Below are 15,999 nucleotides of genomic sequence, written 5' to 3'. Positions count from 1 at the left end.
AGCTCAGAAGAACTTTTCTCGGGTCTTCGTGTTACTTAATTGGAGAACAATATATTGTATACACACAAAATGAACACCGACTGTATTAATCAAGAGAGGCTTGATTCTGGCCTATAATGACCAATCACTCTCCAGTGACATAAAAAGTATAAAATGTCCGGCGACTAGGGGGCACCAAGAAAGCTTCCTCATCCTGGGTCGTAGGACTTCAGGCAGGCACGATAGACACATTTTCTCTGTCTAGTGGTGGTTGGAGTCAGGCGGCCCAAGGGGGTGTACCGGACACTTGACTCTCTTGGTACTCGCGAGCCTCCCAGTTCCGGGCGAGCGTCTTCAGCTCCAGGCTCGTCGCAGGCAGGGAGTCAGTCAGTGTGCTGGGCGGTACCAAGCAGAGCTGGTCCCCTGAGCCTTAGAAGGAGCTAGGGCACATCCTTGGCCGACCTCTGGGTGTCAGGGACATCACCCTGGAGTGAGAGGAGGGCATCCGGCTAGGGAAAAAGAGAGAGGAAGGGTGCTGGAAGTGCGCGGGTTTGAGCTTTTCCCGGGCTCCAGTCACCCCCAGCTCTGACCTCCCCCGCCTGGCTCGCTGTGTCGCCGCCGCCCACCTGGGCGCGCGAGGCTGCTGCAGCGTGGGTGCTGGTTCCCCAGGCCTCATTGGGTGGCTGTGTGCGGAGTTCTCCGGGTCCCTAGCATCCCCTCCCCCCACGCTGTCCTCTGTCCCCCTAGTGCCAGACAGGCTGGTTCTCTGCCCCTTGGGTCGGTGCGCGCTGGTGGGTTTGGCCTGCGCGGCGGCGGCGGCGGCGGAGGCGGGGGAGCGAGTGAGCGAGCGCGAGGGGCGGGCGCGAGTGGTTGTGAGTCACCGGTACCTGGAGCGCTAGCGACGCAGAGCCAGCGGCGCACAGCCCGAGCCGGAGCCGAGCGCCAGCGTCGCAGAGTGAGGCCGGCCCCAGGCCCAGCCGCGCCCCCTTGCATCCCACCAGACCAGTTCGCCCGCGCTTGAAACCCTTCAGCTTGCCCAGAGGTGGCACGGGGCTCTCCAGGGGATGTCACAGAGGCTCCCCGGAGCCCCTAACCACAGCCGCAGCAACAGCCACCGCCCGCGGGAACCGCGACAATGAATCCCCAGTGCGCCCGCTGCGGAAAAGTGGTGTATCCCACGGAGAAAGTCAATTGCCTGGATAAGGTGAGCGAGGGGGCGCCTGGCCAGCCCGGACCTGCCGGGCGTCCGACTGCACCTGCTCCAAGAAGTTTTGGCACCTGGGTTAGGAAGATGAGTGGGTTGGTATGTTTCCTGGGTCTTGGCACAGGGAGAGGATGCTTGAAGGAAGACCCCAGCCGTTGTGTCTGAGATCTCCACGATCAAATGATAAGGGTGTTGGAATTAGGAAAGGCTTTTGTCCCGGGTGTAGGGTGCGCGACATCCACACAGTTGCCTTGAAGGACTCATGGCAGCCCCAGCACGGAAGAGCCAGAATTGGGTATCCAGTAGCTTGGCTGAGCCAACCAGGAGCTAAGCTGAGAACCCAGGGGCTAGGTTGAGCACCCAGCAGCCAGGTTGAGTCACCCACGAGCCAGGCTGGGTAAGAGGGGGGGGAGCATTTAACAAGCCGCGTCCCCTCCCCCGTCATGTCTGTCCCTCCCTCCCCACTGCACGGACCTTGGCACCTTCATCTCATCCAGTCCCTAACAGTTCTTGTGACAACGGCTTTAGGAAAAGGCAAATAACAATTAATATGCCATGGGGCGCCACTGCCGCAGTGCTAAGAATAATCCCTGTAGGAAAGACCCAGCCCGAGTAGCAAGCTGACCCACGGGCGCCTACTCCACCAGGGTAAATTCCAGAGGAAGTGGCTTTAGCCGGGTAGCAGCAGCTCTGCCCTTTCTGGGTGTGGATGGAGTTGAACAGCCTGTGAGACAGACCCAGCGCGATCCCTGGTGACTGATAACTGAAACCAGCCGTAGGCAGTCCCAGTGAAATTTGCGTTTGGTGTTACAAACGCCTCTGTAGAGTAATCCATCTCTCAGACAGAGCAGCGTTTTACAATTTAGTGGAGGCTGGGGACAAGGGTGTTTACATAGGCCACCTCTGCTACTGTGGGTTGTCTGACTTCCGGTGGACACGTGCGTGAAAATCCTACAAACACAACATTTAGGCATTTGGAAAGAAATCCTCTTTCATTTTAAAGTCCTCCCTCCCCACAGTTCTCCATTAGCTGACTTCAGGGTTCCTTTTCTGCTGTAATATGGGCAGACCCTTGGCATTTCTTCCTTTGTGAGTCTAGTGGTGGGATTAATTTAAAAACGAACTTTAATAGCTGTCTGAGTTCTTCACTGAACTGGAAACATAAATGTGGGCTACTACCTACGGACATTTCCTGGTAACGTTATCATATGGGCTGCCTTCCCTGCCCATTCTGGTCTTCTGTTCGGAACTGGTATTGCAATGAAGTGTTAAGTATTTGTTTTTGTTTTTCTTTCCTTCTTAGCATTGGCATAAAGGATGCTTCCATTGCGAGGTCTGCAAGATGGCTCTCAACATGAACAACTACAAAGGCTATGAAAAGAAGCCCTATTGCAATGCGTGAGTATTGCCAGTGCGCTGTGCCAGGGGTAGCCCAGCAGGAGAGCTTAAGTTAGTAGACATGCCTCTTCGGAAGAATCGACTCACTGTGCCACTCGGCGTGCAAATGGCCCATGACCTGTTAACGCACAGACTCCATGGTCACTTACTACGTCGAAGGTCGCTGTGTTTATGTCCTGCTAATGTGTAGGGTAATTTGTGTGACTTTTCCACCAGGTTAGCGTTTGAAGTTCATAGCATTTCAGACTTAGGGACGTTTATTAGAAGCTCCAGAACTTACCCACTGAGAATGTGTGGGCTCTGACATGCATGTCAGGCAGATTTCCATTTTAATCATATGTCAATTTCCATTTTAATCGCAGGATGTTGCTATCTTGCAGTTTTATATCTGAACCTAGTTGCTAGGGAAAGAAGTCTCGTTGGTTTGGTCTTCACTAAGACCGCTTCAGGTATTCTGGGGTTTGAGCTGGGAATGAAAGAATGGTGGGGTGATTCCTACCTGGTTAGTATCAGATCTGCTGCCGTAGACCTGTAGTAGACAAGGTACTTCTGGCTGCCAGTAGTAGGTGGGGAAATAAAACAGTGGCACTCTCTTTGAAGGCTCCCCTGAGGGCATGTTCTGGGCAATATTAGCTAGCCTTGGCATAGTGTTTACCATGAGTCAGGCCATGCTTAGAGTACTTTATTCATACTGAGTCATTTAATCTTTACTAACATCCCATGGGTAAGGGGGAACATTAATATTACTCCCCTCCATAACAGGTAATGAAACTAAATGGAGGTACTAAGCTTCAGAATGGGGCTCAGGTCACTTCCAGAGACTGCAAGTGACTCCACATTGGGCAGAACCTCCAAGGGCTCCCTTGTTGCCTTGGGACCTGAGCTGCTTTACTCTCCTGAGCATCCCTCTGGTCACACAGTGGCTTCACTGTGGGCTTTTAGTCCTAACCATGGATTCTCCCTCTCCCCATTCCCCCATGGTCATGGCCAGGTCTAGAGATAGCTCAGAGACCTCTGGATGACTCTAACATCCTAGCTGGAATATTGGCAGAACCTGCTCCTTCCCAGTGTTTGAAGCAGCCCCATAGGTCTTTGGGAGGCTGAGGGTCAGGCCGTCTTCATCTTGGACAGGGAGTATGAAACAGTCAGCAGACAGTCGGTGAACAAACGGTGTGCTCAGATATCTGGTGCAGAACTTTAAAAATATCTGTTGTATAGTGGAAGGCTCAGTGGGTAAGGGCTCTTGTGCCATAAGCATCAACACCTGTAACCTCAGCGTTTGGGGAGTAGAGATGGGGATCACCAGGACTCGCTGGCCGTCTACCTACGCAGGTTTCATGAGAGACTCTGTGTCAAGGGAAGAAGGTGGAGAGTAACAACTGGTATTCTCTAATTTCCTTGCCTGTGCACGTAAGTTTCGCATACATACATACGCACACACACACACACACACATACATACATACATACAGATACACACATACAGTATGGCGGAGAATTATAATTTTTTTCTTTGTAGTTGGAATTTTCTTTGGGCCACCAAGCAGCTCCCAAATAAAGACACAGAGACTTATTAATTATGAATTCTCGGCCTTACCTTAGTCTTGTCCCACTAGCTCTTGTAACTTAATTTGACCTGTTTCTATTCATCTATGTTTTGCCTTGGGGCTTTTTATCTTTCATTCATTCTGTGTGTTTTATTTTCCTACTTCCTCCATTCCTGTTTGACTGCTCCCCCATCTTCCTGGAATCTTTTTTCTTTCTTCCCCCAAGTCTAAGTTCCTCCTCCTACTTAATTTCCCTTCCCAGAAGCCTGTACCTCTTCCCTTGCTATTGGCTATTCAGCTTTTTATTAGACCAATCGGGTGCCTGAGGCAGGCAAGGAAAAACAGCAGCACAGCTTCACATAATTAAACAAATGCAATACATCTTTACATAAATGAGCAAATATTCTGCAACATAAACAAATACACCACATCTTTCTATAAACAAATGCAACATATCTTTATATAGTTAAACAAATGTAACACATCTTTGCATAGTTAAACAATTATTCCTCAACATTTCTTTGCATTTCTTTATGGTCTAGTTTAGGGCTCACAGGTAGACAGATGCTTTCCAAGAAATTAGAATTTTGAGGACTGAAGAGAATTCAGGGCTTCCTTGGACAAGTAGTGCACAGATATTCTTCGAATCTGTTTTCAACCCTCCCAAGCCCTATACCATATTGGGAAAATCTAAAGACAAAAATGAGATTTTGGGGACCGTGGTCTTCTGCTTCCTTAAGGAAAACAAACAGCTGGTTCCAGATCAAAGACTGGGTGCAACAAGAAGAGAATGAGGGGCTGATAACACATAAACAAGATAATTGTTCTTTAGGGAAAGGAGATTAACGATCCTTCCTGTAACTGTTTAGCTTGTGGCCTAATGGCCCCAGCTTTATGAGCCATTCAGGATCAGGAAGGATCCCTTATAACTTTACTGCCTGAAGTTTAACCCAATCCACAACAATGCTTTTTGGGTTCCCCAAAAGGGCCTTCAGGGTTTAGAGGGAAAAGGAGAGAATAACAATTGCAAAAGAGATGGATACATTGAGTGACAAAAGAAATTTAAAAAAAGAAAGATAGAAAGAAAGAGAGGAAGGAAGCTGGAGAGGTGGCTTACTGGCTTATGTGCTTGTACACAATCTTGAGGCCCTGAATTCTTTCCCCAGAAACCATGTAGAAAATTAGGACATGGTAAGAAGGAGGCAGGTCTGGGGCTTGCGGACCAGCCAGTCTGGCATACATGTTGAGCTCCAGGTTAGTGAGAGACCCCATTTCAAAACCCAACAAGGTAGACAACTCCTGAGGATTGAGAATGGTACCTATGGTTGACCTCTGTCCTTCGTATGCATGCTTACATAAATGTACCCCCATGTATTGGAATACACATGTGAATGAGCATGTGCATGCGCGCACACACACAGACTCTAGAAAGAAAACAAGAAGCAAGTTAGCTTACAGCAGCTCTGTTCTGTGAGAGTCTCACAGTGCGCTGCAAGACCTGAACAGGGTGGGAAAGGCTAGCTAGTTTGAACTATGACTCAACAGTGAATTAGTGCCAAGACACTGAGATTTGTACCCAAAGCAAAAGAACTCCATCAATAGGAAATACCACGCCATGAGAGATTTCTGAGCTTGAATATTAGTTTTCACTCATTTTAGATACCTCTAAATTAAATATTGATGGTTAGTAGTCTCAACTAGAAGTGTTAGAGTACCACCTGGTTCTTTGGCTCATTATTGGCAGTTCACTTTATTCAACAGCTAAAAGGAAGGCAGGAATTCACCTCTCCTGAGTGAATGAGAGAGCTGGAGTTTCGTATTTGTCTAACTTTGCTCAAGTTTGCACCCTATCTTAGCATACTTTCTCCAGAAAATAAGGCTCCGCGAGTTGCGGGTTCTGTTCGCCATGATGTTTCCAGGCTCAGAGGTATCTGTTGTTTTCAATTCATATTTTTCTAAGGGCATGTGTTGCCATGTGACCTGGTCCATGTGGATTACCCTCTGGGGATCCCATGCATCTGCTCTAATTCAGGTGGTGCTTGTCAGTCATCTGTTTCCTGTAGTCTCGGACAGAAGGGCAGCCATCGTTTCTCTGGGTCAGTGGTGGAAAATTGATTCTTGAATGAATTAAGCTTCAGGAAAATGAAGTGTTTTCTGTCTGTCCGTGAAAAGCGACATTTTATCTGTACCTAGTTTGGTTCAGTAGTTGATACACACATGTGCTCAAATGTCAAAAAATATCTTAAAAAGAAGAATACAGTCCTTCTTTAGTAACTGAGGTGTATAGGTTCCAGCAACCCCTCCCCTCTCTCTTTAGCAATATTGGTAGATGCTCAAGGCCCTTGGAGAAAGGGATGTAGTGTTTGCATATAACCTGCTCATGTCCTCCTACATACGATAAGTCACCTCCAGATTACTTATCCAAGCACAATGTAAAAGCCATGCAAATGGTTCTCATGCTGTATTGCTTAGGGAGTGACAACAGGAAAAAGGCCTGCACATTTAGTATAGATTCCTACTTCCCAGTAGTTTTCATCTGTGAGTAGGTGAGATATGGCCCTCACAGGTACGGAGGGCAGATTACATTGACCATCTGTGTATTTCTTACCTGGAATCAACTTTTATTAAACTTTTGGCCAATTTTGCTTCATCCTTTTCTCCTACATCTAATTCTCTACAATTTTTAAATATTGCCAGGCCATTGGCCAGTTTCTTATCTTGTCATATTTCATCCTGAAACATGATATCGTGCACTAAGAATAAAGATATTTTCTTCAAGAATCAACAGAACCATTTTCATGTGTAAGAAAATAAAATTGATAACATTTATATTTGGTCCATGTTTAACCTACGTTTCTTTCATTGTCCTCAGATCGTCTTTTTCAGTTTGTGTGTGTGGGGTGTGCGAGCATGTGCATGCCTTATTTTAGGATCCAGTTAGGGTGCATAGCTTACATTTAGTCGTTAGGAAAACACCAACTTCTTCTGGCTACTTCAAGTTCAGTGTCAGGCATTCAATTTCTGCTGTCAGTTCTCGTGGCTTGGATAGTCTCTTAAGAGAGTTTTCAGGCAGAGTACTTATGTGGTATTTTCTTTTAGACAGTAGCGTATGTAATTAGCTTGAGACTCTTTGAAATAAATATTAACGTTGTGCTTAAGATTTGCAAGCATAAGCCCAGGCATTTTCTTTGTAATTGATACCTGAGGGCATCTTTTTTTAATGGAATGAGGCAGTGAATGCTTCTTGGGTTTAGATGCGTTGCTTGTTTATAGTCTCATGTGCTTAGAGAAGAAATAAGTATTCTGTTTGCTTTCATGCAAAGGAGGACATGTATAAAATGTAATTTACATGGTATTTACATTTTGATCTTTTTGTTAGGATGATCAGAATGGAGTATATGCTCAACAGGAGATTGGACACAATGCACTTTAGTTCCTAACATAGCACTGCACACTATTAAAATATTTAAAAACAAACTGATCTACTTGAGTACGTGCCATGTTTTCATAAGCCTTTATATTTCATAAGCCGGCAGTGGATTCTTGGTTAGCACATTCAGGATTTTCTGCATCTTAGAACTTGCAAAGCAAAGAGGACTGAGCAATGTTCTTACTGCTTAGAGGTGCGGGGAAAATAACACGAGATGATTAGACAAAAAACACAGCTTGTATTTATGCGTGAATTATATGCCAAGCTAAACTACAAACACTCTGATACCCCACATGCCACACAAAGACTATAAACCCCAAGGCCATTTGTCAAATTATTTAATTTATTGTGTGTGAAAGTCAAATTTGCATTCATTATGTGTTTGCAAAAAAATATATTGGTTCTTCGAATTTTCTGAGAAGACATTATTGCTTAGAAGTAGCAATATCAATGACTGGCCTTTAATATGCTTCCACCAAATGTCACATTATCTTAGGTCCAGGGAAGGACCAGACAATGATGCAATAGTTTAATATGACCTTGCCAATAATTTCCCCAAGTCATTCCTTCTGCAGATTTGTGTGTGTGTGCTCGCACGTGCGTGCATGCTTGTGTGTAGGGCAATGGGGGGCTGTGTGTGAACATTTGTCCCTATTGTGTCAAATGTATTTTTAATTGTGAAGTAAAAACTAAACAAAACAACCTGAAAACAAAAACCAAAAAATATCCCAAACCCACAGATATCTGTGCTAAGTACATTTAGTCATCGTTCCAATAAGATTCCCTCCCACCAAAGAGTCTCACTTAACATGATTTTGTCAGACTTTTGAAAATGAAACAGCAGGAGCTGTGTGTTGCCTTTGCTTTCTCTCTCTGGCTGCGTTAGCATTTCCCCTTGTGAATATTCATTGGCTAGCTCCAGCCTGGAAGATGCTGAGCTGGGCGCTGCTCGTTAAGAGCCACTCAGAATGGTCAGTGCGCTTCTGCCAGCCTCTCCTGTGGGTGCATATCTGGGCCAAGGCTCCTCTGGTTCTCACTTCGCTCTTCTCTGTGCTAACTCCTTGTTAGTATTCTTTCTGAGGTTATCAGAGGACAGGGAAGGGAAAGTAATGAAACACAGACCTGAGCTCCACGCCCATCTCACCTCCTGTTTCCCTTATCTCTGTGTCCACCTTCCAAATTTGGTCGTGTAACACTCTGTGGCTATTTCAAGGGGATTTGTGAGTTCCCTACTGTTAGTGAGCAGTGGTTACTGTAGGTTTCCTGACCTGCACAGCTTGTCATGGACACTTTGGAACTTGGCATTGATGGGTTTGAATCCTGACACCATCTTGTCTTCTAGAACAAGTCTTTGGATTGTTTATTCTTCCTCTATAAAACAAGAACAGTAATAACATGTATTATTTACTTTTCTAATTGTGGGGCAGAATGCCTGAAAGCGGTAACTTCAGAGAGAAGAGGTTTATTAGACTCACAGTCCCAGAGGGCACAGCCCAGCACAGTAGGAAAGACATGGAAGTGGGGGCTTGTAGATAGTCACATGGTGGTGACAGACCAGAAGCAGAGTGAGAAAGTGGGTAGGGCTGTAGCTCTCAAGGTCCACCCCCTAATGTCCTGTATCCAATTTGTCCAACTTCATAAAGATTCAGTAGCTTCCCCAAATAGCGCCACCAGCAGGAGACCAAGTGTTCACACACAAAAACCTGTGTGTGTGTTGGTACACATTTAAACCATTACCTGCCAAACTCACAGCACCCGGTGAAGATTAAGAAAGCCAGGAGCAGCACATAGCTGACCTTCAGCAGACAATAGTGCCCTTTTCACCGTGGGAGATTTTTGAGGGGTGAAGAAAAAGTACAGAAAGATGGAGAAGCACAGCACATAAATAATAGCAGTTACCCTAATAGAAAAAGTCATATTGAAGTGTGTGTGCATGTGTGCATGTACGTGTGTGTGTATCTGTGTATGTATGTGCGTGTACGTGTGTGTGCATCTGTGTGTGTATGTGCGTGTGTGCATGCACATGTGTGCATCCGTGTGTGTGTATGTGTGTGTGTACGTGTGTGTGCATGCCCATGTGTGTGTGTGTGTGTATACGTGGTGCTGGGGATCAGATCTGAGGCCTCATATATGGTAGGCAAGCACTGTCTCACCAAGCCATACCACTAGCCCCACCCACTGTGGAATGCCATTCCTGTAACCAGAATTGGAAGAAAGAAAGATAAGTTATCAAACATAGAGAAAACATGAACATGCACTCGAGTGCTAAAAGTTTGAGACAGGCTAGTTTGTAGTTATGCCCTGTATACCAGAAAGCACTGAGAGTTGCCCATGGGTATGGTGAGGAACAGGGTGTCCGTGGCCTGGAAGTGGGCCTTTAATGGACTTCAGCTGTTGCTTTTACACGCTTCCATCATGCGAGCCCCACACTTTTCCTGGGGGCCAACCTGGTGCCGTTAGCCCCTAGATCAACTGTGGCACACACATACCTTGCTGTGTGGGATCTATCTGTGTCCACTCGGGGAGGGTAGGGTTCTGTTTTGCTCACTTGCTTGTCCCTTGAACCTGCCATGTGAAGATGAGATGATGCTCAGCTGGCATTAAGGCTTTCTTGGGGACTGTCGTCATGCTAACCTCTCAGATGATGCTCAGCTGGCATTAAGGCTTTCTTGGGGACTGTCGTCATGCTAACCTCTCTGAGTGCTGCCTCTGCTCCCTAATTCAGCATGGGGCTCCACTGGTTTCTCCTAGGAAGGCAAGAAGAAGTTGGACAATCTAGGAGCAAGGTGTGGGCTAGGCTCTGAGGAGCCTGAAAGGTTTTTTCCAAATCTGAATAGCAAAGGGGTAAAATGTCCTTATTGATGGGCTAGGCTTGTGAATTCCAGGCTTGGATGTGGTAGGATTCATTGTTGGTGCTTAAAGGTTCAGGTGTACCAGGGGATACGTTCTGAAAACACTCTTTATCCGTGTTTGTGCATTTTCATGTAATTTGTAAAGGGGGAAATGTCTTCTTCTTAACAGGGACCTTACAGAGACGAAATGGCGGGTGGATATTTGTGAGCATCAACACATCAAATGACGCCTATCCGGCACCTGCATGTCAGTCCTGTTATTTATCACAGAAAATTAGTGACATGACCTAATATTTCTCAGAGATTGGAGAAAATGTCACAGTCTTAACTTCGAAGGAAAGAATTCGTGGTACGCTGGAGTTCTGCTGAGCAGCGATTAGAATATGCCTTGCCTGCCTTGATGTTGTGTACTTCAGGGGAAAAATTAAGTCTTTATTCCTTGACATAAACATTTATATTAAAGGATGGCAGATCTTTCCCCCTCCTTCCCTTGTGTGCCCATCTTTCTTCTTCTTCCTCTTGGTGATTGAAAAGGAGAGGAGGATATACTTTATGTCCCATGAAATGTTCTAGAATATATGTGAAATGTTCTGATTCTCAGGCACCTCTTTAAGGCACTGACAAAATTTGGCTCATTTTATTATCTTTGGAAATGTCAGAGGATTGTGTTTACAGACTGCTCATGGAATTCCTCCCTATTTGAAAATACTTCCAAAAGGTGTCTTTGATGTGCGCCTTCTGTCTCTTCAGGGTGATGCATTTGGTATGGAATGATGTGAGGTTAGCAGAGATTCTGAGACGGAGCACAGGCAATACCTTCTGTGTTTTGGTGAAATGCAAGGTCAATGCGTGATATAGATGTGTGCGCCGGAGGACTTATTGACTATGTGTCAGAGGCTGGAGGAAGAGGACATGCTTGTATGTCTTCCTTAAACATTTTCAGATGAATGTTTTACCAAGTGGTTCCCAAGGAAGTCAGGAAGTAAGAAAGACAGACATTGGGGTGCACCGAGCCCCCTTGCAGTCTCTAGGGAAGAGGGCGAGTTTTGTTTGCTGTTTCTGCTGCAGGGTTAGTGTGATCTGGGCTTTTAGCACTAGAAGTGGGATCTTGGGTAACATTTATGAGTTGAGTCCCCAGCACAATTTAGAGCCTGAGTAAAAAGGATTGTTATTGATCCTTCTGTGCTCAAGTTTACTGCTGGAACCCAGCAAAACTCCTCCAAGGAACCCAGTGGCTCTTCCTGGTTAAGACTGGATGGGGGCACTGACACAGCAGTGGAGAAGGATGTGTGTGAAAGGCCAGGCTTAACTGTCCACGATTGTTTCTTGTGGAGCTGGAAGCCCGATGTTAGTTTTGTTTGTATTTGGCTTTGCATTTTCTAGATGAAGCCCTGGAAGGAGCGGCCTTGCAGCGCTCAGCTTCTGTTTACCTTTCTACAGTCTGCTGGCTTTTTCCCACTGAAGTCTAGGAGGGGCCAGAAGGCAGCCAGTTCACTGTGTGCATCCCTAAGTCCCATGGACTGAGAACGAGGCTGGTGGTCTGTTATGTTCCTGCTTCAGCTCAGGGGTTTAAAAAGACTTTTAGACAAGAATCCTTGATTAGTTCCCTGGATGCTCATTTTTCATCAAAGGCAGATGCAAACCAACAAGCGAGCTTGGAGCGATGGCGTGATGATACTCAGCCAGGGGATTACGGATCTGAATGGCAGGGGGATGTCATATTGTTGCCTGCTAATAATTGTGATCCTTAAATGTGACTTCATGATCCATTAACTGATCAAGAGCATGATGTCTACCAAATGCAGGCTAGGCACAAGCTTTCAGTCAGTACATACATCAATAGACAAGGCCTGTTCCCACTGCTTCCACTCTAGAAGATCCAATGCCCTCTTCTGGCCTGCTCACACACATATACACCCACAATACCCATAATCAAAAATAAGGATGATCAATCTTTTTCTAAGGAGAGAAGGCCTGCTCTACTCACAAGTATTTAAAAAGAGATTTACTTGTAATTTTTAATTGTGTGTGTCTGTCTATGTGTGGATACGTGCACATGAGTGTAGTTGCCTGTGGAGGCCAGAAGAGCTGGTTGTAAGTGACCTGATACAGCCAGGGAACTCAGAGCCTCTGTAAAATCAGCATGTTCCTGTGAGCCTGGTGTCCAGTCTCCACTGATGCGCTCTGGGTGGTTTGATGCCTTGGATAGTGTATGTCATTCTTCCAAGGCTGCTCTCCGCCATCTCTCCGGGTTCTTGAGCTTCATGCATCCCATCACCTTTGCTTGTTTATCCCCACATAGCCATCCCATGTCCCTTCCTGGGTTCAGCCTTTCCCATGTTTGCCCATTGTCTAATTGTCCTTTAGCAATTCTCCTGCCACCATAGTTACCTGTCAGTATGTGATTCTGACCACAGTGTGCTCTGTAGAGACACATCTGGTGGTACTCCATTGCCTCCAGGTTGGGGTTCTGACAGATGTTCACAACCATCTTTCTTTTGTCTGTTTCTCAGTTGCTCCACTTCTCTTGAGCCACACTGGGCTACTGGCTCTGAGGCCTTTATTGAGTTTCTTAACTGAAGTCTTAATAGCTTCACCTGCAGAATGGGTACAATTATAGACTATCTCTTAGAAGTAAGAATTTATTAGAATAATAAAATTAACTTAGCAAAATTTTGGGCACATAGTAAAGAGTAAGCAAAGATTAAGGATGATTTTATCATAATTTATCAAACACCCAGATTTAACCATTAATTCTTGCTTATTTATGACTCTGTGTATGAGTTACTTTTATCTTCAAAGCTATGACTACCTTTGTGAAGTACACTAAATTTTTTAGTCAACTATTGGACTTTCCCTCTGTGCATTCATTATAGCTCTTTTTTTTTTTAAATCTTCGGCTGTGTGTATACTGTAGTATGAATGTGGAGGAAATAGGTCGCAGACTTGAGTGTCAATGCTCACTTCCACTTTGCTTGATATAGGGTCTTTCGTTGTTCACTGCCGTGTGTGTCAGGCGAGCTGGCCTATGAGCTCCCTCCGTGTCCTCTTCCCAGCCTCTCTGTAGTTCCTATGCCTCAGTTTCTCCATGCATTCTCAGGCTTATCTTGCCCCGCAGTTGCTTTGGTGACCTCATTTGTGGGGATTTCCTGCTGAGCTGGAAACTGGGGATTTCTCAGCCAGGGCTTGAAGATGGAGACCAGGAAAGGCAGGTCGACTGGAAGAGATTTATATGTGTAAGGGGCCGTTTCTGGCAAATATGGAAGGTGTTGAAAGTGAGTGTTGCAATACTGCAAAGCAGTACTGGAGTGGGCATTGTTCCACAAGTGAAGGGCTTGGTCCCTAACAAGAAGGGTGGCTTCTTAAGATTCCAGCCACAGTTAAGGAGTTCTCTGCCAGCCACATTCCTGACCTACTGGATGGAAATTTCAGAGTGACATCAACTCTTTCAGATATGATAATTAGTTTGGATGAAGCATAGAACTCAGCAAGGAGTTGGGAGAGGCACGATCAAAAGTACACTGGATGAAACCCCAATAAATTAATTAGAAAGAAAACTTTCTTTTTATCATCAAAGATACAAACCAGAGGGCTGGAGAGAGACATCTCAGTGGGTAAGTGTTTGCTTGATAAACACAAGGGCTTGAGTTCAGGTCCCAGCACTCATGCAAACAGCCAGATGTACGTGCCTGTTGGGAGTGGCGATAAGGGAGGATTGCTGGGGTTGGCTCGCCAGCCTAAACAAACAATGGTGAGCTCTGGGCTCGGTGAAAGACTCTGTCCAGAGGAAATACAGCTCGGAGCAACAGGGGAGCAGACCAGCACCCTACTCTGGCTACTGTACACATAGGTATGGGTGTGTGCTCTTGTACATACATATGTGCAAACACAACACAAGGGGAGAAAAAAAACACAAATCAAAGTCATCCAGTGAAAAGGCATATAGGCCAGAATCTGAGAAAACACTGGGCATGGTGATTCGCTGCTTTAGCTCTGTGAAGCCAGGATCTGTTACGTCCCTCCATCCCCAACACTAATGTGTTCAGCAACCAGGACTCCCCACCAGGCTCTGATGTCCAGACTGTTTTTTGGAGCTTCATTATTTAGGTACAACTAATAGAGTCATTTGCCATGCGACTGTTGAGTCTCTAACCCCCTCCACTCTCTGGAGGGGGTTGATATAATCCTACTCAAAGCTCAAATGAATTACGTGGTCTTTTAGAATAGCCAGCCCACTTTGAGCTGTATTGACAGCATACAGTTTAGTTTTGTCCAAGAGGTTCATGAAGGACAGAAGTCACTCCAATTCCTTAAGAAAGTCCAAGTGTTTGGGGTATGCCTATCAAAAACTAGAGACAAAGGTCAATTCAATGTCTTTCTATACAGTAGCTGCGCTCCACCTGTCTCCGTCAATGCACCCTTTGTGCACATCACAAACCTCCTTATCTCGTTATGGCCTGATGATCACTATCTGTAGTTAGTCCCTTAACAGAAGTTAGGACACACACACACACACAGACACACACACTTGAGTTTGCTGCTTCTCTGGGAGGACCCAGTCAAGGGAAGAACTTCTGAGGAACTCTGAATATTTATCTTTTATAAACAAATCTTTTCTATAAGCGTCCTCGAGGGCAGGGTGGTTCTAATTGCCTTTGTGTATTAAAGTGTCCGCTGTGTGTTCACCCGACATCTAATAGATAAGATTGCCCAGCCAGGTCTGTCAGTGACGCGGTGGTGAGCCTTTGGCTCTCGGAACAATGTAGCTCAGCTTTATTCCAGGCCCGGCTAACCAACAACTGACTCAATGAGAAGGCATGGATGCGTCTCTCCATAAGAGTCCACGTGTCAATCCTTTCTAGAACTGGCCCTGCTTGAACTGATAACACTTGACCTGCGGAGCAACAAGCACTTCTGATGCGGTGAAATGCTGCCACGTACAACGAGATTGTTCATCACCGATGCACTCTTGAACAAGGCTGACAAGAGAAATGTTTATGGAAGTAGCTTGTGAAAATGACTTTGCTGTGTGACTGTTTTCCCAAAGCCTCAGAAGCAAATCCCGTGTGGCTCTTAGCATTCTTTCTGCTGCTGTGATAAGGTCAAGCCGAACTTTATGAAGAAAGTGCTTATTTTGGCTCACGGCTTCAGGGTTCAGTCCACAACGAAGAAATCAAGGAGCCTGAAGCAGCAGGTCTAAACTCACCCACAATCAGGAAGCAGAGAACAGCAACTACACACTGCCGCTCTTTTTTGACCCACACAGCTCAGGATCCCAGCTGGGGAATGGTGCCGCCTACAGTGGGCAGGTCTTCCCAACCCCGTTAAAGTAGTAAAAATATTCCCCCACAGGCATACCCAGAAACCTGTCTCTTGTAAGATTCTAGACTCTGCCAAATTGACAAGTAACAACAACTATCAACCATAATTTTAGATGAAAGGCCACACATGTTCATTTACACGTCATGTATGTTTTTCTTGGAAATACGTTTATTTTCCCCCCTAGAACTTAATGTAGTCAAGTATTAATGGCTCCATCTTCTCATGAATGAAGTGTCTGTGTGTTTATGTGTGCACACGCACACATGAA

At 45.7% G+C, this 15,999-nt stretch overlaps 1 protein-coding gene across 2 annotated transcripts in view; it reads left to right on the top strand.

Moving 5' to 3' along the window:
• The first annotated feature begins 404 nt into the window (after window positions 1-404).
• Nebl (nebulette) overlaps window positions 405-15,999 on the top strand; it is a 346,177-nt gene continuing 330,582 nt past the window's right edge. The window contains exons 1-2 of one of the 2 annotated variants that reach the window (XM_075970570.1): window positions 405-1,183; window positions 2,487-2,581. In XM_075970570.1, the coding sequence (XP_075826685.1) occupies window positions 1,115-1,183; window positions 2,487-2,581 (164 nt within the window). In that variant the 5' untranslated portion in view covers window positions 405-1,114. The remainder of the gene's footprint in view (window positions 1,184-2,486; window positions 2,582-15,999) is intronic. The other variant, XM_075970569.1, reaches the window with a different exon arrangement.

Source organism: Microtus pennsylvanicus, chromosome 4, assembly GCF_037038515.1.
Source record: "Microtus pennsylvanicus isolate mMicPen1 chromosome 4, mMicPen1.hap1, whole genome shotgun sequence".
Classification (NCBI taxonomy): Eukaryota; Metazoa; Chordata; class Mammalia; order Rodentia; family Cricetidae; genus Microtus; species Microtus pennsylvanicus.
This window is presented reverse-complemented; position numbering and strand designations above follow the sequence as displayed.